The sequence below is a fragment of the Mirounga angustirostris genome, unplaced genomic scaffold, assembly GCF_029215605.1.
Source record: "Mirounga angustirostris isolate CCGP_5_RB_7025 unplaced genomic scaffold, mMirAng1.0.hap1 SCAF_4, whole genome shotgun sequence".
Taxonomy (NCBI): Eukaryota; Metazoa; Chordata; class Mammalia; order Carnivora; family Phocidae; genus Mirounga; species Mirounga angustirostris.
In genome coordinates this window covers 99382411-99405577 of record NW_026991712.1, presented here as the reverse complement: position 1 = coordinate 99405577, position 23167 = coordinate 99382411, and the positions used below count along the sequence as shown (strand labels likewise).

At 48.1% G+C, this 23167-nt stretch overlaps 1 protein-coding gene across 1 annotated transcript in view; it reads left to right on the top strand.

Moving 5' to 3' along the window:
• The first annotated feature begins 876 nt into the window (after positions 1–876).
• Positions 877–23167, top strand: part of ELAPOR1 (endosome-lysosome associated apoptosis and autophagy regulator 1) — a 31000-nt gene continuing 8709 nt past the window's right edge. Inside the window, exons 1-11 of the mRNA XM_045897047.3 lie at positions 877–1063; positions 6440–6587; positions 7086–7166; positions 7744–7849; positions 7982–8131; positions 14693–14781; positions 18381–18558; positions 19729–19857; positions 20237–20327; positions 22159–22264; positions 22537–22674. Of these exons, the coding sequence (XP_045753003.2) occupies positions 903–1063; positions 6440–6587; positions 7086–7166; positions 7744–7849; positions 7982–8131; positions 14693–14781; positions 18381–18558; positions 19729–19857; positions 20237–20327; positions 22159–22264; positions 22537–22674 (1377 nt within the window). The 5' untranslated portion in view covers positions 877–902. The remainder of the gene's footprint in view (positions 1064–6439; positions 6588–7085; positions 7167–7743; positions 7850–7981; positions 8132–14692; positions 14782–18380; positions 18559–19728; positions 19858–20236; positions 20328–22158; positions 22265–22536; positions 22675–23167) is intronic.

The window sequence follows — 23167 nt, the reverse complement described above, 5'->3', positions numbered from 1 at the left end:
GCTGCGGCGGAGAAAAGCCTGTAGGGGGAGATCAAGCTGGAAAATTAGGTTGAGGGAAAATTATGGAAGGCTTAGAATGCTTGGCTGAGAGCTTAATTCTATAACCAAAGAGGAGTGCGTATCAGTGTTTTAAAAAGAGACCTCAGACCACAGAATGAGCAAAAAACCGGAAACAGGGAACTAGTTAGGGGGACCCTGCAGTGGTTGAGCTAATAGGCATGAGAATCCCGACCATCATGGTGGCAGTGGAACCAGAAAGGAGACAGAGGCCAGAGACTCAAGGCAGGAAATCCGTGGCTGAAGGGCTGGGCACCGTTCAGAGGGGTCAGCACGAGAGGCCATGGTCTCCTCCACTGGAGAGCTCTCAGAATGGCCAAGGGTTTCCCTTAGCAACTGTCAGGGACAAGCCCAAAGTCCCTCAGCAAGGCAGAGTTCCCACAGCCCTAGATCTTTTTTTTTTTAATAACAGCTTTATTGAGATATAATTTGTATGTCATAAAATTCACCCCTTGAAAGTGTAAAGTCCAGTGTTTTTTTTTGAATAATCACAGTTGTACCACCACTATCTAGCTTCACAATATTTTCATCACCCCCAAAAGAAATATCACATCCACGAGCAGTCTCTCCCCATGTTCCCCCGCCCAAGTCCCTGGCACCACAAATCTGCTTTCTGTCTCTTCGTATTTGCCCATTTTGGACATTCCATATACATGGAATCATACAAGATGTGCCGTGGTTCTAAATCTCCATGGGGCAAACTCCTAGATCTCGATCCTCTGTTTCCCCTTTTAGGGTGCCCACAAGCCGCCCACTTCTTCTGGAGTGGCAGCAGCCTCACCACCCTGCCCTTATCCCCGCTCTGTGTTCCAGCCTTCTCCTGCAAAGCTGGGGAGTTTCTGGACATGAAGGACCAGTCCTGTAAGCCGTGCGCCGAGGGACGCTACTCCCTCGGCACGGGTATCCGGTTCGACGAGTGGGATGAGCTGCCCCATGGCTTTGCCAGCCTCTCAACCAACATGGAGCTGGAGGACAGCACCACTGAGTCCATGGAGAACTGCACTGCGTGAGTGCCTCTCCCCCTCCCCTCCCCTGTGCTGGGCTGGGGAGGATGGAAACGAGGGAGCCAAGCAGCCAAGGGGAGACTGGAGCAGCTTCCCACAGGACTGTTGGACATGACGCCCACCTCAGCCCACTCTTACTGATCCAAACTTACCAGTGACTGACAGGCGCTTGTGAGAGGATAATAGGTGGATAAGGTGGACAAGGGTTAAATGGCCCGGTTCACTTAAAACAAAACCTAGTTGGATTTCCACCATGGGATTTTGGATCGGCGATAAACTTCCTCAACTTGATTTCAACACAATGTGCAAAGCGTTAGGGATCTTCCTGGCTTTGGTGCTAACTTCTAAAACTGATCAGCCCAACTGGAGTTTATAGGGTTGCGGGGGGATAGTCTAAGACCAGAGCTTTGGTCAGTGGCGGTCCAAACCCCTTGAAACCCCGGGGACCTGAAAATTTTCCAGCTCAGAAAGCGATCTTTTCAGTACTTGAAAAGCTCAGCCCCAGGTTCTGTGGGAACTGGTGAGCTATGCTTATCATATCTTTGGATTTTTAATTCCGGGGACAGAAATTAAAGGATGCACCTTTTATATGTCAGGCACTGTTCTGGATGCTTTCCCTATATTACTTTCTATAGTCCTCTCAAGAACCCTCTGCAGTTGGTATTATTGTTCCCTTTACACAAATGTGGAACTGGAGGCTCAGAGAGGTTAAGTGACTTGTCCTTTTTTATCCAGCTTAGAACCAGTGATACTGGAATTCAGACCCAGTCCCAAGCTTTCTACTGCCCTGTGCAGACACTCTCAAATAACATGTAGCATACGCAAGGCAATGCTGGGTTCTTACGGAGGAATTGTGAAGGGATGCACAGATGGAAAAGACAGTCACCCACTGCTCCTTGTTAAATACTGACAAAGAAGATGAGAGAAGGGCCACCTGGGTGCCTCAGTATTAAGCATCTGACTCTTGATTTCAGCTCAGGTCACGATCTCAGGGTTGTGAGACTGAGCCCCACGTCGGTCTCTGAGCTCAGCATGGAGCCTGCTTAAGATCCTTTCTCTCCCTCTGCCCCTCCCCCTTTAAAAAAAAAAAAGAAGAAGATGGGAGAAAAGTATATGAAAGTTGCTCTTATACCCAAGCAATCAAAAGGATAAAAAGAAATTAATAATTGTCTACACTTGTATTACACTTGGAGTTCTAAAACTGGGACCAATGTCTCCCATTCCTACACTTAAATAGAAGTACCATTATTGAGAAAAAAAAAAAAAAAAAGGAAGCACCATTATCAGAGCCAGGCAGCAGGCATTTTATGGTCCAATTTTAAGGTCACTTTAGAGTTTAATATTATGTGTCAAAATCATTGGCATGGCCAGGTTGTCAGCAGATATAAAGCCAGAGAGGATTAAAGCTGAAAGGGGACCCATTTGCTTCCTAATAGAGGATGCGATTGACCTCAAACAAGGTGCAGGCCTGGCTCACTCAGTCAATTCTTACCCACACGAAGAAAGGGTTTCTCTCTCTCTGGGGACCTCCCTGAGAGTCCAGAAATCATTACCACTCAGCAAGACAGGATGTGGGCCGGTTAATAACAACTGTGTTTCCACAGCACAGAGGGCTTCAGGGCCTGGATCTTAAGGCAGCCCGAGACATCCCTGGGAGTGGGGGGAAAAGGATGTTTCTCCTCTGTAGAAACAGAGAGGGAATGGGCACCTAGAGAGGCTTTGTGATTTCCCCACTGCCCTCAGAAAGGCGGGAGTGGGGCTAGTACCAAGGTACCGCGGGCCTGGCTTTCTTGCTCAACTGTGTGTTTACCTGAATCCATGCCCACCGCCTCCAACCTGACCAGAGCCCGCCTCCTGCCTGTTCTGCCTCCGGTACCCCCCTTCCCCACAGAGAGTCTCTGCTTCCACTCCAGCCTCTGCCGGCTTCTGGGCCACCAGCAGCCAGACCCATCTACTTAAAACATAGATCCAACCACAGTACTTCCCTGCTCAAAACTCCAGATTTCACGGATTCCTGTTTTCTGGGAATAAAATCCAATACTCTGCCACAGCCTGCATGGCCCTGCCTGGTCTAGCCTCTGCCTTCTGCCCATTTCTCTGGCTTCACTCAAGTTACCTTCCCTCTAGCTTACTAGGGCTCCAGCCATGCTGGCAACCATGCTCCTTCCCTCCTGGGTCTTTGTTTTTTGTTTCTTTTAAGATTTTATTTATTTATTTATTTATTTGAGAGAGAGAGAGAGAGAGAACACGCATGCATGAATGAGGGGAGGGGCAGAGGGAGAGGGAGAGAATCTCAAGCAGACTTCAAACCCAGTGAGGAGCCTGACGCGGGGCTCCATCTCACGACCCCGAGATCATGACACGAGCCAAAATCAAGAACCAGACACTCAACCAGCTGAGCCACCCAGGCACTCCCCACCTGGGTCTTTGGACACACTCTTCTCCCGCTCTTCTGGCCAACTCCAGCTTCACCCTCAGCTCTCTGCCTAAATGTCACTTCTGGGGAGATGCCGGCCCTGGCCCCATAGATTCCCATTACATACACCATCTTATGTTTCTCTTTATGGCACTTATCAGACTTGCACCATCTTATGTTTCTCTTTATGGCACTTATCAGACTAATTACTATGTGATTAGTTGTATGATTAGTTAAGTGTCCTAATCACTTCTGTGCCTCAATTTCCTCATCCTAAAAAAAAAAAAGTGATAAACACGGTATTCTTCTTATAGGTTGTGGTAAGGATTAAATGAAATGATCCGTGTGAAGAATTTGGAGCAATGCCTGGCTAGAAATCAATCAACACATGTTGTTATTATTGAATGTGAAATGATCTTCACCAGAGACAGCTCTGACAAAACCCAGAATCATGATGCCTTGTGCAAATGTAGCCCACTTATGGCATCCTTTTGATTATTCATCTCACTTTGGGAGTTATTTATAGATAATGCCATGAAGCACATCAGCATTAAGTGTTGTCTCTTAACAGGAGAAATCAGTACCATTAAGTTAGTTGGGGTGTCCGGGATGAGCTCGGTTTAGGCATTTTGGATATGCTTCCATTTGAGAATTACACTATTGAAGAACTGAAGTACATGTTATCATTCTAACACACGCAGGGGGAAACCAGTATACTAACTGGAGGTCCCCTTCACTGGCCATTGTTAATAATTGCCTGGGCTCACAGAGTCTGTCAGCCAGCCAGGAGGACAGACAATAAGAAGAATTAAATAAATTAAAGAGGAATTAGAATATGATCGGAGGAGGAAGCTGGATTGCAAATAAACTAAAGAAAAGATGCTGAACCTCGCTAATAATCAAGAAAATAAGATTTAAAGCCCAAGGAGCTGCTCTCTCCTACCATATCACATTGGCAACAACTTTACAGTCCGACCATTCCAAATTTGGGAGCATGTGGAGCAACAGGAACTCTCTCACCTGCCAGTGGGCGTATATCAGTAGGAACCACTTTGGAGAACAGTGTGGCAGGAGCTGGTAAAGTTGGAGGTTCATATGCCCTCTAACCCAGCATCCCCCTCAGACATGCATACAAGGAGAGGAACAAGAATGTTTCGAACAGGAGTGTGTACAATAGCAAAAAAAATGGAAACAATCTAAATGTCGATCAGTGAGTAATAGGTAAATAAATATGGTAGGCAAAATTAGATAGTAGCAAAAATGAAGAAAGAGCTTCACGTGCAGATATGGATGAATCCCACAATCATTATATTGAAACAAACAAAAAGAGCAAGTTTCAGAACACATAAGTATGATGCCATTTACATGAGGTTTAAAAACATGCAAAAGCACGATCATAGAACATATTGTTTAGAAATAGTTGTATAATTAGTAAAGAGTAAAGAACCACGTGGAGATGATAAGCACCATATTCCAGAAAGTGGTTACTTGGCTGAAAGGAGTAGGTGGTAGTCAAGGGCTTGAGATTCACTGGGTGTACACCAAGGCTTCTGCTGTATTGTATTTCTTTCTCTTTTTTTTTCAAAGATTTTATTTATTTATTTGACAGAGAGAGCACAAGCAGGGGGGGAGGAGCAGAGGGAGGAGCGGAGGGAGAGGGAGAAGCAGGCTCCCTGCCTCCCCCCAGGCTCCCCCTCTGTATTGTATTTCTTAAGCACAGTGGTGGTCTTTAATCTTTCATAGTATGTATAAGTGAAGTAAAAAAAAAGCTGTGGCTATGAGCAGAGAATCGGTGAGAGCTCAGGGTGCACATAGCAGAGGTCGGTAGAGTCAAGGAGGACTTCTCAAATGAGGTGACATTTATTCTAAGACACAAGTAGGAATTAAACAGAGAGAGGGAGGGGCTCCTGAGTGGCTCAGTTGCTTAAGCGTCTGACTTTTGCTTTCGGCTCAGGTAATGATCTCAGGGTCCTGAGATCAAGCTCCATGCGGGGCTCTGCGCTAGCTGTGGAGCCTGCTTAAGTTTCTCTCTCTCCCTCTCCCTCTGCCACTCGTCCTCCAATACATAAATAAATAAATAAACAAACAAAGGAAGAAATGCTGGCGTGCTGGAGTCTAGAGAGTGGGTGAGGATTTGTGCCCTGTTCTGAGGGCAGCAGGGAAGTGGCACGGTCAGATTTTTGCTCTGGAGGACCTCTGCAGCCGCAGTATGGAGGAGGGATTGCAGGAGGCAGGACTGGATACAGGGAGGCGAGAGAGGGGCTGGTTCAGAGCTGGGCGGTGGGGGGTGCAAGGAAGAGGGAGAGCCTGGGGCAGGGTTGGACCAAGTTGAAAGATATTTAGAAAATGAAATCACAAGACTAGATTGATCGTCTCTGAGGTGCTCTGGCCTTCCTTCTTCCCAGTTACCAGTTACATGCAGCATCTAAAAGTGGGCACTTCCAGAAAAACAGGTGGGCTAGACTGGATGGACTCTTGGGTTCTGAAGACCAGCAGTGTCTGCTGACTTTCTCTGACAGCTCTGGAGTTAGGCAGACCTGGGTTTGAATCTCAGCCCTGCCACTTGCTGGCTGTGGGACATCAGGCAAGGCATCCACGTAGCCTCAGTTTCATCATCCATTAAATGGGAAAGAAAAGAAGTCATGAATACAAAACATGTAGTTCAGTACCTGGGAGATAGTAAGCAACCAATAAACGTTACCCAGCTCCCCCTCACAACACCTGTCATCTATCTTCTGGATGGTCCTGTATAATGTGGGGGCGCACCTACCTGTCTTCCTTGTGTCAGCTGTATCTCCGGGCTCCTTGATCTGGAGGTCATTCTTGTTCATGTCTAAATTCCCATTTGTGAATCACAAGTCTGGAGTTCCTCAGAGATCCAGCAGGACATGAGACCTGCACTTTGCACAAAGCACGGTGGGCCGTGCCCCTACCGGTAAACTTGGCTCCTATTCCCTCACAGGTCCAAGTGGGTTCCCCTGGGTGACTACATCTCCTCCAACACAGACGAATGCACAGCCACGCTGATGTACGCCGTCAACCTAAAGCAGTCCGGCACGGTCAGCTTCGAGTACTACTACCCAGACTCCAGCATCATCTTTGAGTTTTTTGTAAGCCCCTGGCCACGGGGGAGGATGGGAGGTAAAGACTCTCCAAGGCTCAGATGCATTGACAGGAATCACAAGCATATTTCTGGTTGGGGATTTTCCTCAGTGGTCTTCCCTCTGGAGAGAACTGTGGACAAAATGAGCTGAGACTTCCAGAGGCGAGGAGAAAGGCAGAAGGTGGGGGGCCTCTGAAAGGGAAGAGTAGGGTCCAGGAGACCCCAGGCGTTCTGCCCTCACAGACATGAAAACAGCATGTAAAGGCTTCTGGGTTACAAGTTCCCTCTTTGGTGTTGATGCCCTGATGTTTTGTGTGTAACTAGCTCCTGCCCTACTTCAAGGCTCATGTGTTCTGAGCTCAGTCCCTAAAGGAAACTGGCAGCTTTTATCCCATAAGAAGGGCCCTCTGGATGGCCGTGACAGCAGGGCGGGGCGGGGGGTGGTGGTAAGGAAACCATTTTCTTGGAAAGCTGAGACTCTCTTCCCAAACTCCTGCCTCCTCAGGTTCAGAATGACCAATGCCAGCCCAATGTAGATGACTCGAGGTGGATAAAAACCACAGAGAAAGGATGGGAATTCCACAGTGTGAGTATTATACCAGCCTCCCCGGAGCCTTTCCTGGGGATACCAGCAAAGGGGCCATGGGCTTTTCCTCCAAGGAGAGCTTCTTCCCAGTCTGGAATCCCACCCCTCTGTCCCTAAAGGGCAGGCATCTGACCTGAGGAGGATGCCATAGTTTCTGTCCTCTTGAGTTGGCAGAGTATGGGTGTGAGATGACTTGCACCCATGGCCTGACCTCAAGGATCAGCAGGTTGCCAGCTCTAAGGGCCAGGTCTTCTGGGGATCGGGTGTGGATACAAAGAACCAGAGAAGAATGAGGGAACTCCACTCACCCCTCCTGTCAGTACCTTCAGGCTTCCTTGTGGGTCTCACCTTGGAGATACTCGCGGTATATGTGGGTGAGGGAGGGCCACGAGAGGGTGGTAAGAGGAGGCTTCAAAGCAGAGAGGAGCTAAGCTGAGCTGGGAGAAAGGGCAAAGCTGAGGAAGTCCAGGGAGGGCATCAGAAAAGGTGCAGCCCTGCAGAGGGTAAAGGGGACGGGTCCCCACCAGAGGCTAATGTGATGGATTAGGGATCTCTGTCTTCCTGGTTGTGGCATTAGGTCGAGCTAAACCGAGGCAATAATGTCCTCTATTGGAGAACCACAGCCTTCTCAGTGTGGTCCAAAGTCTCCAAGCCTGTGATGGTGAGAAACATCGCCATAACAGGTACCAACGGGGGGGCGGGGCCTGGGGCCTGTTGCTGACTTCCTGACTCTGCGGGCACGGTGGGGGTCAGCCCCCAGGGGGCTCAGTCTCCAGGCTCAACCCCTGCTTTTCCATGCTGTTCTTCCTCCCTAGGGGTGGCCTACACTTCAGAATGTTTCCCCTGCAAACCTGGCACATATGCAGACAAACAGGGCTCTTCTTCTTGTGAACTTTGCCCAGCCAACTCCTATTCAAATAAGGGGGAAACTTCCTGCCACCAGTGTGACCCTGACAAATATTCAGGTGATGTTTCTGAGGGCGGATAGAATTTGGTGGGGGGGGGGGGCGGGTACCAACAAACACGGGGAGAAACAGGAAGGAGAACCATCCTTCTGGCCACCCCTGCTTTCTGGATGCTGGAAGCACCCTGCTGATCCATACTCCACCGATCACTCTGGAAGCAAAAATGAGATCGTTCAGCAAGTAATTAGTGAGCCTCTACTATCTGCCAGGTCTTATTCCAGGTGCTTGGACTACATCAGCGAACAAAATAGACAAAGTTCGCTATCTTCATGGAATTTACATTCTGGTGGTGGTGGGGGGGTGAGACAGACAATAAACAGTAACAATAATAAATATATAATAAATTATAGTATGGTAGACAGTAAAACGTGCAGGGTGCTGTGGCAAAAAGAAAAGGTAGCTCAGGGGTAGAGGGATTAGGAAAGCTAGGGAAAGGGGTTGCAATGTTTTTTTTTCCCCTAAGCAGTGAAATTTGTAAAAATGAAACCTTATATAAGATTATAATTATAAGTAATATAAGATTATAATTATAAATAATAGATACAGTAAATAAAAGGCATACATTTATATAGTTTAATTCAGAACAATTATTATCAAAGTTAGGTTAGAAGAGCCAAATATTTTTTTAAAGATTTCATTTATTTATTATTTGAGAGAGAGTTGGCGTGGGGGGAAAACAGAGGAAGAGGGACAAGAATACTCTTTGCGGTGCAGAGGCAGAAGCCGGGCTCGATGCCACAACCCTGAGATTATGACCCGAGTCAAAACCAAGAGGCAGACGCTTAACCAACTGAGCCACCCAGGCACCCCGATGAGCAAAACATTTTGCTAGCAAAGACTAAAGCTGGAAGTTACAATCTTTTATCAGCCTGATCATCCACTGAATTCAAAGAAGGCCTTTTCAGGAAATCCAGGGTTCCTTGGAACATAGTATAAAAGCCAGTGTTCTGGGGCCACCCCTCCTTGCATGCTCTCGCGCCCGTGCTCTCTCTCTCTTTCTCTAAACAAACAAACCAACAAACCAACAAACCAGTGCTCTGGGGGAAAATAAGGGGACAGGTGTAGCAGCCTGTGGCTACAGTCTCTGAAGAGCTTCCTAAAGCATCCCAACTTAAGAAACAGAACCTGGTCATTTGAGGGAGTCCCGGGGCAGCAGGGCTCTGGTGTAAAATGGGCAGTCCCCCCAGAGGACTCTCTGCCCAGGCAGCCCATAACTATTCCATTTTTCCTTTCTTACACAGACCCACATACACACCCCAGCTCAAGGCTCTCCTTCAAGCAGACCCTCAAATCTGTCCACAGACACACCTGTCCTTCACGCAGGCGTTACACGATGTGTTTGCTCGGCCAAGACCAGCCACTGACCCTGTGAACCGCTTATTTTTACACTACTTCTAAAACAAAAGTCCTATTTATCCACACAGATCTTGCCAAATGAGTATAGTCTTCAGCAAGAACAGGAACGTTTAGATCTTGAGGGAAATTTTTAATCTATAAGTCTAAATTCCTGTTTTTCCACTTGAAGTTTTTATTCTCCTTCCCTGCTCTATCAGTGAATGGCAGCCCTTGTTTGTCTTGTCTCCAGCTGCCTTTCCAGCCCAGCAGTTGTACAAGGGTTTGAGTGGCAAGGTGGTTCTAGAAAAACCACCTGGGAATGTTTTGATCAACTTTCTGTGTAAACTGATCGTTATCCAGAGAGCTGTTACAAAAGTGTTGGGTTGGGAGTCTGAGTTCTTGGAGTCTGTTCTCCTTCTGCCCCCCATTTCTCAATCCACCTCCTTTGTTGGAAAGTGAGTTTTCACCATGACTTGACTCTTCCAGACTACAGGGTCCATGGGAGACTGGGGAAATGCAGAGAGATTTGATCAGATCCTATGATGGAATGTGCATAAAGGGAGGGACAGAAGACCCTGTGAGCATTTAGTCATCCGTTTACGAATAAGTCCCGAGTGCCTGCCAGGTGCCAAGGCTTGGGCTTGGTGCTAGAGTTGGAGCTGGTGCCTGCCCTCCGGCTTAGGTCGGAAAGTGGGAATGTGGTTATAGGAGCACCTAAGTGTAATAACTGCATGGTGCAGCCCCTGCTGGGATAGGGGCTCTGAGTTTAGCGCACGGCAGAGGCAAAGAAGGGGCGTGGTCAGTCCTCTATGGGGAGGGAGGAAGGGCTTCAGTGGCAGTGGTCTTGAAAGATGAGTTGGTGGTTTGATGGATATTCTGGAAAGAGTGTAGACAAAGCCAGAAGGCATGGGGATCTTGGAGAAACTCAGCTTGGCAGAAGCTGACTTGGAGAGGACTAGCATCCAAGACTAAGAAGTGGGCAGGGAACAGACCACGGACCAGCCCTTCTGTGCCATTGCTAAACACTGGGGATTTGATCCTGTCAGCAGTGGGGGCCGTTCAAGAATTTTAAGCTGGGGAGTCCAGAGATTTTGCAACAGGCGCCATTGCTGGTATCCAGTGAGATGGAGCTAATGGGACTGCAGGTGTTAAGGACAAAGGCTTGACTAAAAGCATCTTTCTTATTGATACCTAAAATGTGATCATCATGAAGAATCCTTTGTGCTACATTCAATATTAGGGATTCATTTCCTAGTACAGTAACATGGGGTTTAAGAGCACTCCAGAACTAAACTACTAAGGTTCAGATCCCTGCTCCACCACTGACTAGCTCTGCCACCTTGGGCAAGTCACTTGTCTGTGCCTCAGTTTCCTCATCTTAAAAAGGGAATGGCAATAATCATGTCTACCTCATAGTGTTGTTGTGCAGATCAATTGAGCACTACAGATAAAAGATTTAGAACAGTGCCTGGCATGTAGTAAGCACTAATTTTATCACAGCTGAACCTTGAAGAGTACAGGGACAGTAACTTTTGACTCTCCAGAAACTTTACTAATACTTACTGATAAACAATTGATCAATACACATTTTGTATGTTTTATGTATTATATACTGTATTCTTACAATAAAAGAAGCTGGAGAGAAGAAACTGTCATTAAGAAAATCATAAGGAAGAGAAAATACATTTATAGTACTGTATTGTGTATATATATATATAATATATATATATTGTATATATAATCCACATATAAATGGACCCTCCCTGTTCAAACCTGTGCTGTTCAAGGGTCAGCTGTGTTTATTTACGTTAAGGTTTGTTCCAGCTGTCCTCTCTTAATATGAAAGTACTCTTAGCATAGGTAACAGCAATAACAACTCACTTGGATAGTACTTTACAATCCAAATGTTTTCTCGCTTATTACTCACAGCGGAGTGCAGGAGTGAGCTCCCTGTTTATGAAAGAATAAAGGGCATTGCAGAGAGGTTGAGGGATTTGCCTGAGTCTGGGATGGTATCTGAGCTGGGCCAAGCATTCATTAGATGCTTCAGTCCTCAGGGGGAATGTTTTCCTTTGATGAAATGGATCTGAATGAGAGGACATTGTACACCTGGGGGTGGGGCGAAGTCCTGAAAGGAGGAGGAGGGCTCAGAGAGAGAAGCCCGAGCCCTCATGATAAACTTTATCTTCTTACAGTTTTGCCCCTGGGGCTGGCGCTAGAGGAATCACTTTTCACTCCCTTGCCCCCAAACATCTAGGTAGATCTTTCAAACTTGACCAGTACCCAACTTCAACACCTTGATGAAACCTGAGCTAGGGAAGTGAGGTCCAGCTCAGCATTTGGGTTAATCATTTATTAAAACTATGTTAGCAATTGTCAAATATGTAAACAGCTGGACCACTTTTGCTGAAACCTGGAGCTAGGGTATCAGGTTGAGCAAATATTTGACAAGCAGAGAAAGGTCCTTGTGCAAAATGTACTTTCTAAAGTGGAACTTGCAACTTGCTAGATCCTATATGCAGGGTTCTGGGAATTGGTGTGTTTTCAGCATCTCCTTCCAAATTCCTCCTGGCCCAGCTTGTCAAAAGCTGGAATCCCTGGATCCCTCTCTGCTGAATGAGGCCTTCTGCTTATTAACCAAGTCAATGAGCTGAGAAGACTCCCGCTCTTTCTCAGGCAGAAGCTCCCTCTTGCCCAGGCTAATAAGATGGGAACAGGAGAAGTGTGGGAATATGCAGTTGAGGGAGCTCCCCAGGGCAGGCCAACAAGCTGTTACTAGGAGATTCCCTGACCTAGGAACTTATTTGGTGCCTCGGAAAGAAGAAAGGATCAGTTGAGAAATAAGCCTTAACTGGAAAGGAGAGAAAGAAACTTTCAATCCTTATTTAAAATCCCATGACAGGGGACACTGGGTGGCTCAGTCGGTTGAGCGTTGGACTCTTGGCTTTGGCTCAGATCGTGATCTTGGGATCGTGAGGTCAGGCTCTGCGCTTAGTGGGCAGTCTACTTGAGATTCTCTTTCCCTGTTCCTCTGCCCCCTTCCCCTGCACTCTCTCTCTCTCTCAAATAAATAATCTTTTTTTTAAATCCCATGACAGTTACCAAATAAAAATAATTCCCACAAACTACAGGTAGTAATAGTGACCAGCATTTCCTGAGTCCCTACTTCCAGTGCACCAGGGATGTGCTGGCTCTGGTAAGGTAGATACTATTATTCCTGCTCTACGGGTGAGAGCACTACGGTTCAGAGAGGTTCAGTAACTTGCCTAAAGTGACACAGCTGCTAAGTGAAGCAGGATCCAAACCCGGATCTGTCTGCCTTAAAATCTCATTCCCCTCTCTCACATGGCCTGCCAGGTAATCTATGGAGAGAGGAGGGTGCGCTCGTATCTGATGCCTGCCTGCAGGTGACACAGCAGTCACCTTAGAGATGGCAGTGGCAGCAGCAGTGATGGTATTTCACTGGTACTCTACACAGCAGTGGTTTTCATCCCGGAGAAAATAAATTCCCTGGTAATTTTAAGAAATTTATTTGCATATGGGACGCTGGGGTGGCTCAGTCGGTTAAGCGTCTGCCTTCGGCTCAGGTCATGGTCCCGGGGTCCTGGGATCAAGCCCCGCGTCAGGGTCCCTGCTCAGCAGGGAGCCTGCTTCTCCCTCTCCCCAACCCCCACTCTCTAATAAATAAATAAAATATTAAAAAAATAAATTTCTGGGGCACCTGGGTGGCTCAGTCGTTAAGCGTCTGCCTTTGGCTCAGATCATGATCTCGGGGTCCTGGGATCGAGCCCCGCGTCGGGGTCCCTGCTCCGCGGGAAGCCTGCTTCTCCCTCTCCCTCTCCCCCTGCTTGTGTTCCCTCTCTCGCTGTGTCTCCCTCTGTCAGATAAATAAATAAAATCTTTTTTTTTTAAGATTTTATTTATTTATTTGAGAGAGAGAATGAGAGACAGAGAGCACGAGAGGGAAGAGGGCAGAGGGAGAAGCAGACTCCCTGCCGAGCAGGGAGCCCGATGTGGGACTCGATCCCGGGACTCCAGGATCACGACCTGAGCTGAAGGCAGTCGCTTAACCAACTGAGCCACCCAGGCGCCCCATAAATAAAATCTTAAAAAAAAAAACAAAAAACTGCTGGGCGCCGGGGTGGCTCAGTCGGTTAAGCATCTGCCTTCGGCTCAGGTCATGGTCCCAGGGTCCTGGGATCGAGCTCCGCGTCGGGGGTCCCTGCTCAGCGGGGAGCCTGCTTCTCCCTCTCCCTCTGCTGCTCCCCCTGCTTGTGCGCGCACGTGCGCTCTCTCTCTGACAAATAAAATCTTAAAAAATAAAATAAAAAATAAGCAAACACCACTTTAAAAAATTTATTTGCACAAATTGTGTATATTTGCTGGATAGAGGAAACAGGTCTTTTTTCAAGTTCTCAAAATGTTTGTAATTCCAAAAAGGTGAAGTCCATTGCTTTAAAGAGGGACACGCTGAAATAGTTCTTGCCATCCAGGCATTCATAGGGTTAAAGCAGAGCTAACATACACCGAGTAGAATAAATATAATGATAGTTGATACCTTTTTTGTTAGGAACAGGTCAAGGGTTAGAGATAGTAGCAGGATGCTTGGGGGTGGGGAAAGTGGAAAGAACGCTATGTCTTAAGTGGAGTCAGAGGAAATTACGACCTCATTTGTGGAGGATGGGTGCACAGAGAAGGGGGAATTCCAAAGGTGGAAGGCCTTCATTGGAGGCAGATATTAAGAGAAGATGCAGAGAAGGAATTGCAATAAGAGTATGAAGGCACTGTCCCAAGCTTTCCTATGTTTTGCTTTAATCCTTCAAGAGTAGAAAAACCACCTACACAGTCAGGATTCCGAAGCACCTGGAAGGTGGCGGTTTTCAAGAACTTGTGTTAGTGGTGGTTAGCCTGCAAGATCCTCGTTCCAGCTGCCCGCCCTCCTCACTGATCTGCTGGCCAGTCCCCTTCCTTATGCCCTGCCCCACAGTGTGGGACTAGTGGCTTCTCATAGCACCAGGGAGAGGTGCAAAGGGGATGTGTGAGCGGGGCCTTAGGGACTGGAAGCGAAGCAGAGGGAATGGCGGGTGTGCTGGATTTTCTACTTCCCCCAGTACCTGTGTTGTGCTGTAGCCCAGGGTCTTGGGGGTCCTAGGGTCATGAGCAAGTGGTCAAGAGCTCTGCTCTCTTATGTAACTTCACCTATTTGTCCTTACTTTTGCAATTTAGAAAAGGGATCGTCCTCCTGCAAAGTGCGCCCAGCCTGCACCGACAAAGATTACTTCTATACTCACACAGCCTGTGATGGCAACGGAGAGGTGGGTAGCACGGTCCGGGAGCCCCTTTGCCCGCTCCTTGGGCTTTACCACATTTGGAGTTCCAGAGGTCAGTGGGGCCAGCACCGGAGAAAACCCCACAGGCCTCCACAGTGACCCCCGGGGGGGGACGGCGGGTGGGGGGCAAAACGAGATGGCCTCATTCATTTTCAGGTCAGAAACTGGTTTTGCCACATTTGTTCCGCTGCTTACTCACATGTGCTCTGTTGCAAAAAGCCATTGCGTTTTCTTTTGCTTGGTTTCTTCTGTTCGCTTAGCCCCTCTGGGCCATGACTGCCTGTCCATGCCCACTTATTTCCTCCTGGAACTCATCAGACCTGTCCCCTTGGCTCTGCTTCTGCCGGCTGGCCGAGGGAATTAATTCCTACTTCCGGCTCACTAGAGAATGGGCTGACTGTTGGGTCTCTGCTGGTTCCTTCTTTCCCCCAGGCTTTCTGCCTCAGAAAGACTTTCCTTTGTAGTCTGCATCACCTCTGAGTCAGCAGGCGTGATTTGAGTATGAATGCTGTGCCAGGCCTTGTGAGGTGAGGAAGGCTCCTGCCCTCAGGGAGCTCACAGTCCTGCCAGGGAAGGTGAGGGACAAGAACAGGAGGAGGATGTGCAGGGGACTGAGGGAAGCCGGGAGAGGAGTGACCAGGACTGGGGGGCCAGGGAAGGCCTTTCAGAGGAGGTCATGTGTTCATTTCAACAGTCAGTGACGGTGCCAGGCACCCCGCATAGAGCAGTTAACCAAACGGGGAGAACATCTACTTTCATGGAGCTTAATTCTTGCCTGAGAGCAAGTGGAAAGAGAGACAACAGGTAAACCACAAATTAGAGTATATCAGATGTCAGGAAATGGAAGCAAAACATTAAAAAAGGATCAGGAGACAGAATGACAGAGGGTGGCGATGCTATTTTAGAGAGGGTTGGAATGACATTTGAGGACGGAACATTTGAACAGAGACCCGAGTGAGACGAGTGGTGGCCACAGCGCTTTCCAGGCAGAGCGCACAGCAGGTGTGGAGGAGGGCAACTGGTGCCCAGCGGATTCGAGGAACAGCAGAAAGTGAGCTGGGATGGCTCTGGGGCACAAGTGGAGGGATTTGTCTTAGATCACACATTATGGATGAATTGTCTGTATCCCTAAACCACAGCCTCTCAGGAAGATAGGAGTTGGGAAATCTGCATTCAGCATTAAGCGTAGGCTTGGCTATTAGGATGCATAAGCGTTTGCTGGTTGGATGGCTGGATGAATTCTCCTTTTGCCAAATAAGCATGGGATAAAGTCCGGTCCTTAGCAGTGATTGTTTTTCATAATCATCTCTTACTCCCCACCCTCCCCCACCCCTCTCCCCCAGCAGCCGAGGGAGAACGGCTACACATCTCATCATTTTTACCTTAGACTTAGCCGTGCAGTGTTGGGGTTCAGTATGACCTGGTAAAAATTATCTTCATTTTCGTGGCAGCAGTTGACTCACTAATTAAATGGGGACACTTAATCCTGCTCCTCTTCTCCCCCCTCAGCATAACACGTGGCTGAATGTGCCTGTCTTTGCTTCCTTCTGCACCAGTCTCTTTTTTTTTTTTTTTTTTAAGATTTTATTTATTTGACAGAGAGAGACACAGTGAGAGAGGGAACACAAGCAGGGGGAGCGGGAAAGGAAGAAGCAGGCTTCCCGCGGAGCAGGGAGCCCGATGTGGGCTCGATCCCAGGGATCATGACCTGAGCCGAAGGCAGACGCTTAACGACTGAGCCACACAGACGCCCCTGCACCAGTCTCTCCCCTTCCTCTCCCAGGCTCTGGCCAAGGCCCTCTAGATCCGTAGTGAGCTCCGCTGCCTGCCAGCCTGGATGTCTGCCCTTCCCTGAACAGCCTGGAGCCTCTGGATGCTCAGTAGGGCCAGAGCCAGGGCTCTGCCTTGCAGCCCCGCCAAGGCTCAGGGGAGGAGCCCTGAAGTGGGAGTGCACATGAATATGCATTCATCAGGAATGCCTTCCAGAACCCTCATGATCTGTGCCTCACGCCTGCACTGGTTCTGCTCAGTCTCATGATTTCACTTTGTCTTCTAAACTGTATTTTTAAATCAAGGGACGTAACTCGAGCCAACTCCCGTGATTGCCCTTGTGGCTTTTGCTGTGCCTCAGTGGTTCCCCAGGGACCAGGTTGGCGGGTTCAGTGGGGCTGCTGCATGTGCTGCTCCAGCAGATGGCCCAAGTCAGTCTTCCTGCTCCCCAGACCCTTCCTGCCACGAGACTCAAGGGGACAAGCTGGGCAAGAGTGCCCAGTTTACAGCACAAGCCCGGGGCTCTGGCCATTGACTGTTCTTCACAGGGAGGAATCTCTTCATGGCAGAGCTGCAGGGAGGGGAGCCCCAGGACCCAAGGCAGCACAGACTCCTCTTAAGACTTGTCATTTCTTATGCGGAGTAAAATGGACAGATGCCTTATTCATCCACCTTTTCACATGCATGGCAGCGCTGCCCAGATCGTCATCCCTCCAATGTAATCCACTCTTGGGGATTACACCTTTCATCTCTGACTTGGCCCAAGGGCCACACAGGAGGTTTGCACCTGCTGAACCAGGAGCGTCCCGCAGGTCATTCCTTCCATATCCAATACCTCCATCAAAAGAGTAGGGACTGCTCTAGAGAGTGACAGACACAATGTTTCCCTTGTCCACGGATCTGATGGCTGACCGCTCCTCTTCCCATTTTCCCCCAGCTTCATCGAGATATAACTGACGTACAACTTTGTGTAAGTTTAAGGTATACGGTGTATTCATTTGATATATATTGCAAAATGATGACCACGTAGCATTAATTAACACCTCCACGAGATCACATAATTACCCTTTTATTTTCTGGTGGTGAAAACATTTAAGATTGACTCTCTTAGCAACTCTCAAGTATATACAGTAGTACAGTACTATTAACTGGAACCACCCTGATGCACTTTAGATCCCCAGAACTTATTGATCTTATAACTGGAAGTTTGTACCCTTTGGCCAGCATTGTCCCTTTTGCCTTGATGTCCCAGAGAACACAGTGTCCATCTGCCCACATGGATCGTTCTTACGCGATTGTTGCCCTTGCTAGATGGTGAGCTCCTTAAGGGAAGGAGCCACATCTCATTCATCGCTGAGCCCCCATGGCACACAGATGTAGTAGGCTTTCTATAAATGTCTACTGAATAAATGAAAAAGCAAAGAAAATACTTGGAAGACAAACGGGGACATCCCTTTTTATGTTTTGGGATTTTCATCAGCTAATTTTCCTGTGACCTTGGTAGTCATAAGACGCTACACTGGAACCAAAGCTTTCTCTGGAGACAACTGGTCCTTCCCCTCTCTCTGTCACGCATGTCCTCGCTGAGTATATCCCTTTTCATCCAGTCACATTCAGCAGATATTTATTGAGCACAGCTGTGTGCCAGCTCTGGGCTAGGAGCATGGGATACACTGGTGACCAGAAGGGGTCCCCTGCCCTCACGAAACTTTCATTATAACCCAGACCCCCCCCACCCCCACACTCTCAAGGTAAATTCCTAAAGATGTGCTAAATCCTGCACAGGCTGAGCCATTCTTAATGCATTTCTGCAGACACAGCTCATGTACAAATGGGCCCAGCCGAAAATCTGCAGTGAGGATCTCGAGGGGGCCGTGAAGCTGCCCGCCTCTGGCGTGAAGACCCGCTGCCCGCCCTGCAACCCAGGCTTTTTCAAAACCAACAACAGCAGCTGCGAGCCCTGCCCTTACGGCTCGTACTCCAACGGCTCCGGTAACCTCTCTATCTGCATCCTGTCTGTTCCCACGTTGCCCACTGGGTGGGCCGCGTGGGCACTCAGAGCGGCCAGCTGAACGTGCACGCTGTCCTTCCCGGGGAGGCAGTGAGGGCCGGGCCACTCTGCAGACTGAGTTCAGGAGGAGCGAGGTCAGGGTGGGCTCTGCCTGTAGGTCGGAGTCACGCTGGAGAACGGCCTACCTCCCTCCCTCTTCCGACTGCAACTGTGACTCAGGCCTCACGTATGCAGTCCTCACCACAGAGGCTTCCAGCATGCAGCAGGGATGCTAACTAGAAGGTTTGGGGAGCGGGGATGGCCAGCTTGACATGATCGGAACCATAAGCCATGCTGCAGAAAGGCGTGGGGAGGATTTGTGTACCTATTGATGTAAATGAATTTACTGATAATACTGCGGCAAATAATATGAACCATATGCATCAGACTAGAAGATCCATTTAAGTTTTCTTTATTATTATTAATTTTATTTTATTATGTTATGTTAGTCACCATACAGTACATCATTAGTTTTTGATGTGGTGATCCATGATTCATCGTTTGCGTGTAACACCCAGTGCTCCTTGCAATACGTGCCCTCTTTAATACCGATCACCGGGCTAACCCATCCCCCCACCCTCCTCCCCTCTGAAACCCTCAGTCTGTTTCTCAGAGTCCATAGTCTCTCATGGTTCATCTCCATTTAAGTTTTTTTTTTTTTTTAAGATTTTATTTATTTATTTGAGAGAGAGAGAATGAGAGACAGAGAGCATGAGAGGGAGGAGGGTCAGAGGGAGAAGCAGACTCCCTGTCGAGCAGGGAGCCCGATGTGGGACTCGATCCCAGGACTCCAGGATCATGACCTGAGCCGAAGGCAGTCGCCCAACCAACTGAGCCACCCAGGCACCCTCCATTTAAGTTTTGAAGTGAAAAATTTGGTGGGGCAAGTATGGTAGCTGGAGTATTGGAATTAAGGGTCAGGGTTTATGTCCTGCGTTTGTGAAATACATTGTCAGAATGTTTTCCAGTCGACTTGATCTAACCGTGCTACAGTGCTGAGCATTACCCCCTTTGGCTGCCCACCACTGTTGTCACTTGTCCGTGGGACAGCAGCTCCAGTCGGGGTTGCTGCAGCCTCCTTGCTGAAGGCATGGATCTTGTGGTTCCCCCAGATTGCAGCCACTGCCCAGCCGGGACTGAGCCAGCCGTGGGATTCGAATACAAATGGTGGAACACGCTGCCCTCAAACATGGAAACCACCGTTCTCAGTGGGATCAACTTTGAGTACAAGGGCATGACCGGTAAGTACCTTGTCACTTACTGTGAGCTATCAGCTCCCTGCTGACCGGGAGCTCTCCCACTTCACATTTCTTCATAACAGTGTTGTCTGCAGAAAAATGAGCTAATCATGCCATGCATTCTCTGGAAAGTTCCACTCCCCGTGGACCTTTATTCTGCCAGAGCTTAGTTTTAGAGATAGAACCAGAGCTAGAAACAATGTGCACCCACTCCAAACGGCTTGCTCTGAGAGTTTCAGAGTCTTTGACCAAAGTAGCAGGATAAATAACATGGTTTGGTTTTGGCGGTGGTTCTGGATGCCTCAAAGGACAGTGTTCTCTCTCTCTTTCAGAGTGTCATCTGGGTGCACGTTGGCCCTAACTCTCCCCTCTCCTTTTCCAGGCTGGGAAGTGGCTGGTGATCACATTTATACGGCTGTTGGAGCCTCAGACAATGACTTCATGATTCTCACTCTTCTTGTGCCAGGATTCAGGTGAGGGATACAAAGCTAAGGGGAAGCCCATGCTACCTTGACCACATCCAAGTCCCACATAGCTTGGAATGGTGTAGAGGAGAGGGCTTCTGGCGTGTGGAAACATGAGTTCAGAAAAGAGGAGAGCAAGGTAATGCTCTGACAAAGTTAACCCAAATACTAACATGGCTTCTTTGTTGCTGCCCATGCCAGTCGACCTCCTGGTGGCGCTCTCTCCCATCTGGCTTCTCTCATCGATTGGCCACAAGCCATTCGAATTCTTCCTCGTCATACCATCAGATAAAATGTTACAACAACAACAACTTTAAAAAAGAAGGCCAGGGGCGCCTGGGTTGCTCAGTCGGTTAAGCATCTAACTCTTGATTTCAGTTCAGGTCATGATCTCAGGGGCGTGGGATCGAGCCCCACATTGTGCTCTGTGCTCAGTAGAGAGTCTGCTTGAGATTCTCTCTCTCCCTCTGCCTCTCCCCACTGCGCACTTTCTCTCTCTCTAAAATAAATAAATAAATCCAAAATAAATAAATAAATTAAATTTTAAAAATTAAAAAAAGAGGGCCAGAACCCATTGACAGTTCGTCTTTATTTGGGAAAAGAAGACTGAGATGGATTATTCTTTTTCTCATATTGATCCCCATATCCCAAGAAGACCTAGGATGTCAAGCAATGTGTTTGCCATTAAAATAAATACTACAGACAGTGTGGTATGGTGGAAAGAACACTGGACTGAAGACAGAACACTTGAACTTCACCACTTACTGGCTTTGTGAACTTGGGAAAGTCACCATGCTCCTAGGCTTCAGGCCAGATAGAGCTGGGACTGGTGGTCCTTAGGATATAAGCAAATGGCCAAGGACAAAAGAAAAGCCATAGGTGGATTTCCAAAGCCAAAGTGAATTCTTCTGCCCATATGCGCTTTCACGATGAGGGGGGACCACTGAATGGGTTTCCCTATTGCCCGTCTGGGTTCTCCTTTACCTTCCTCAAGCTCCCTCCTTTCCATTGCTGGCACCGTGCTCAGCCCACAGTAGTCGCTCAAAAGGTATTCATTTCCCTTCTCTTAATTTACACTACTCAGAGATGAGAAGTTATATCCCATTTGCAAGGTGAGCAAATTTTTTAGGCTTTGGGGGGGGGGGTAAATTCCCAAAAGTACATTTCAATTTGCAAAGCTGACTGCTGTAGTGAAGTGCTTCCTCACCTCCCCTACTCACCACCCCTCCCCCACCTGCCGCCCTGGGCCTGGCTCTCTCTTTCCCAAAAGAAGGACCAGCCTGAGAATTTGGCTGAAGAGATGACAAATTGAAATATCTGCTCATTCGACCTGAGAAAAACTCCCACCACCCCAGAGAGTGAGCTGCTAAGTGAATGTAGGTAATTTACATCTTACGATGGTGGAGCTTCTCAAACCTTGACGTGCTTATGCATCCCTGGGAATCTTGCTAACGTGCAGATTCTGATTCAGTGGGTCTGGGGAGGGGCCTGAGGTCCTGTGCCTCTAATAAGCTCGGATGAGGGCAATGCTGCTGGTCTGAGGACCCCACTCTGCTAGTGAGAGTATAGAGCATTTTACAAGCACTCCTGCACCTGTTATGCCCTTGGATCTCACCACAGTGATGGAAGGTAAATAAGAAAGATATCATCACCTTCATTTTACCGATGAGGAAACTATAATTTGGTCACATAGCTAGGTGGCAGAATTGGACTTAATCCATGCTTTTTCCAGCATCCTCAGAACTTAACCCTATCCCACAGCAGACATTTTGCTGCTGTCTGGGCCCTTCAGTAAACACTGCCTGGTCTCTGGAACTGACTTCTAGTTCCTGCCCCGCAGACCTCCACAGTCAGTGATGGCAGACACAGAGAATAAAGAGGCGGCCAGGATCACATTTGTCTTTGAGACCATCTGTTCTGTGAACTGTGAGCTCTACTTCATGGTGGTATGTTTCCCTTTCTTTGTCTGCTATGGGGCTTCCGGGGACTATTGGGAGGGTTGGCCCCTCTCTACCCCTTTGGTGCATCAACATAACTGACAGCCCCGTTTATAGTAATTTCACAGAGGAAGGGCCCAGACTGTCCATCAGGGACTTCACTGTTTAACATGGGTCTGATCGACTGTGATTGGCCCCTGGGATGGCAGCAGTATGGGAACTCTGTCCCCCACTAGCCACCCAGCCATTGTGCCTTCTTCACTTGTCTGTCTTGGGTTCAGGGTGTGAACTCTAGGACCAACACTCCTGTGGAGACATGGAAAGGTTCCAAAGGCAAACAGTCCTACACCTATATCATCGAGAAGAATGCTACCATGAGCTTCACCTGGGCCTTCCAGAGGACCACTTTTCATGAGACGGTAAGCTCCTCCCCTTCTCCAGACCCCTAGCTCCCAGGAGAGACCTCTGAGCCAGGATGATTCCTAGCATTAGCTTAAGTATGAGTGTGAGGTTCAGAACCCAAGGGTTAGAAGGATCTGAAGGAGTCAAGCACAGAACTGCCTATTCCAGCCCCTGAGAAGCATCCAGCCTTGTCCAAATGACTTCCCAGGAAGATGAAACTCTAAGTTCAAATACATTTTTTTCCCCTTTCACAAGAAGAGACCTGCTTTTTGCATATAACAGTATCTACTGCATATTTCTCCCATGGCACTTAACATTTTTATTCAACATTTAGAATGGGTTTGTCTTGGTTTAATGTGACACACAATGTTCACAAAGAGCAACTCTTTAGTGAGTAAGAAGAATAGGATGCTTCTAAGATTTTTCTCAAGTATTATAGGGTAAAGAGGGTTAAGTAGTCATTTGCTATTTCTAGAGAACTCAATTGCTGTTGGCATCTCAGGCCTCTGC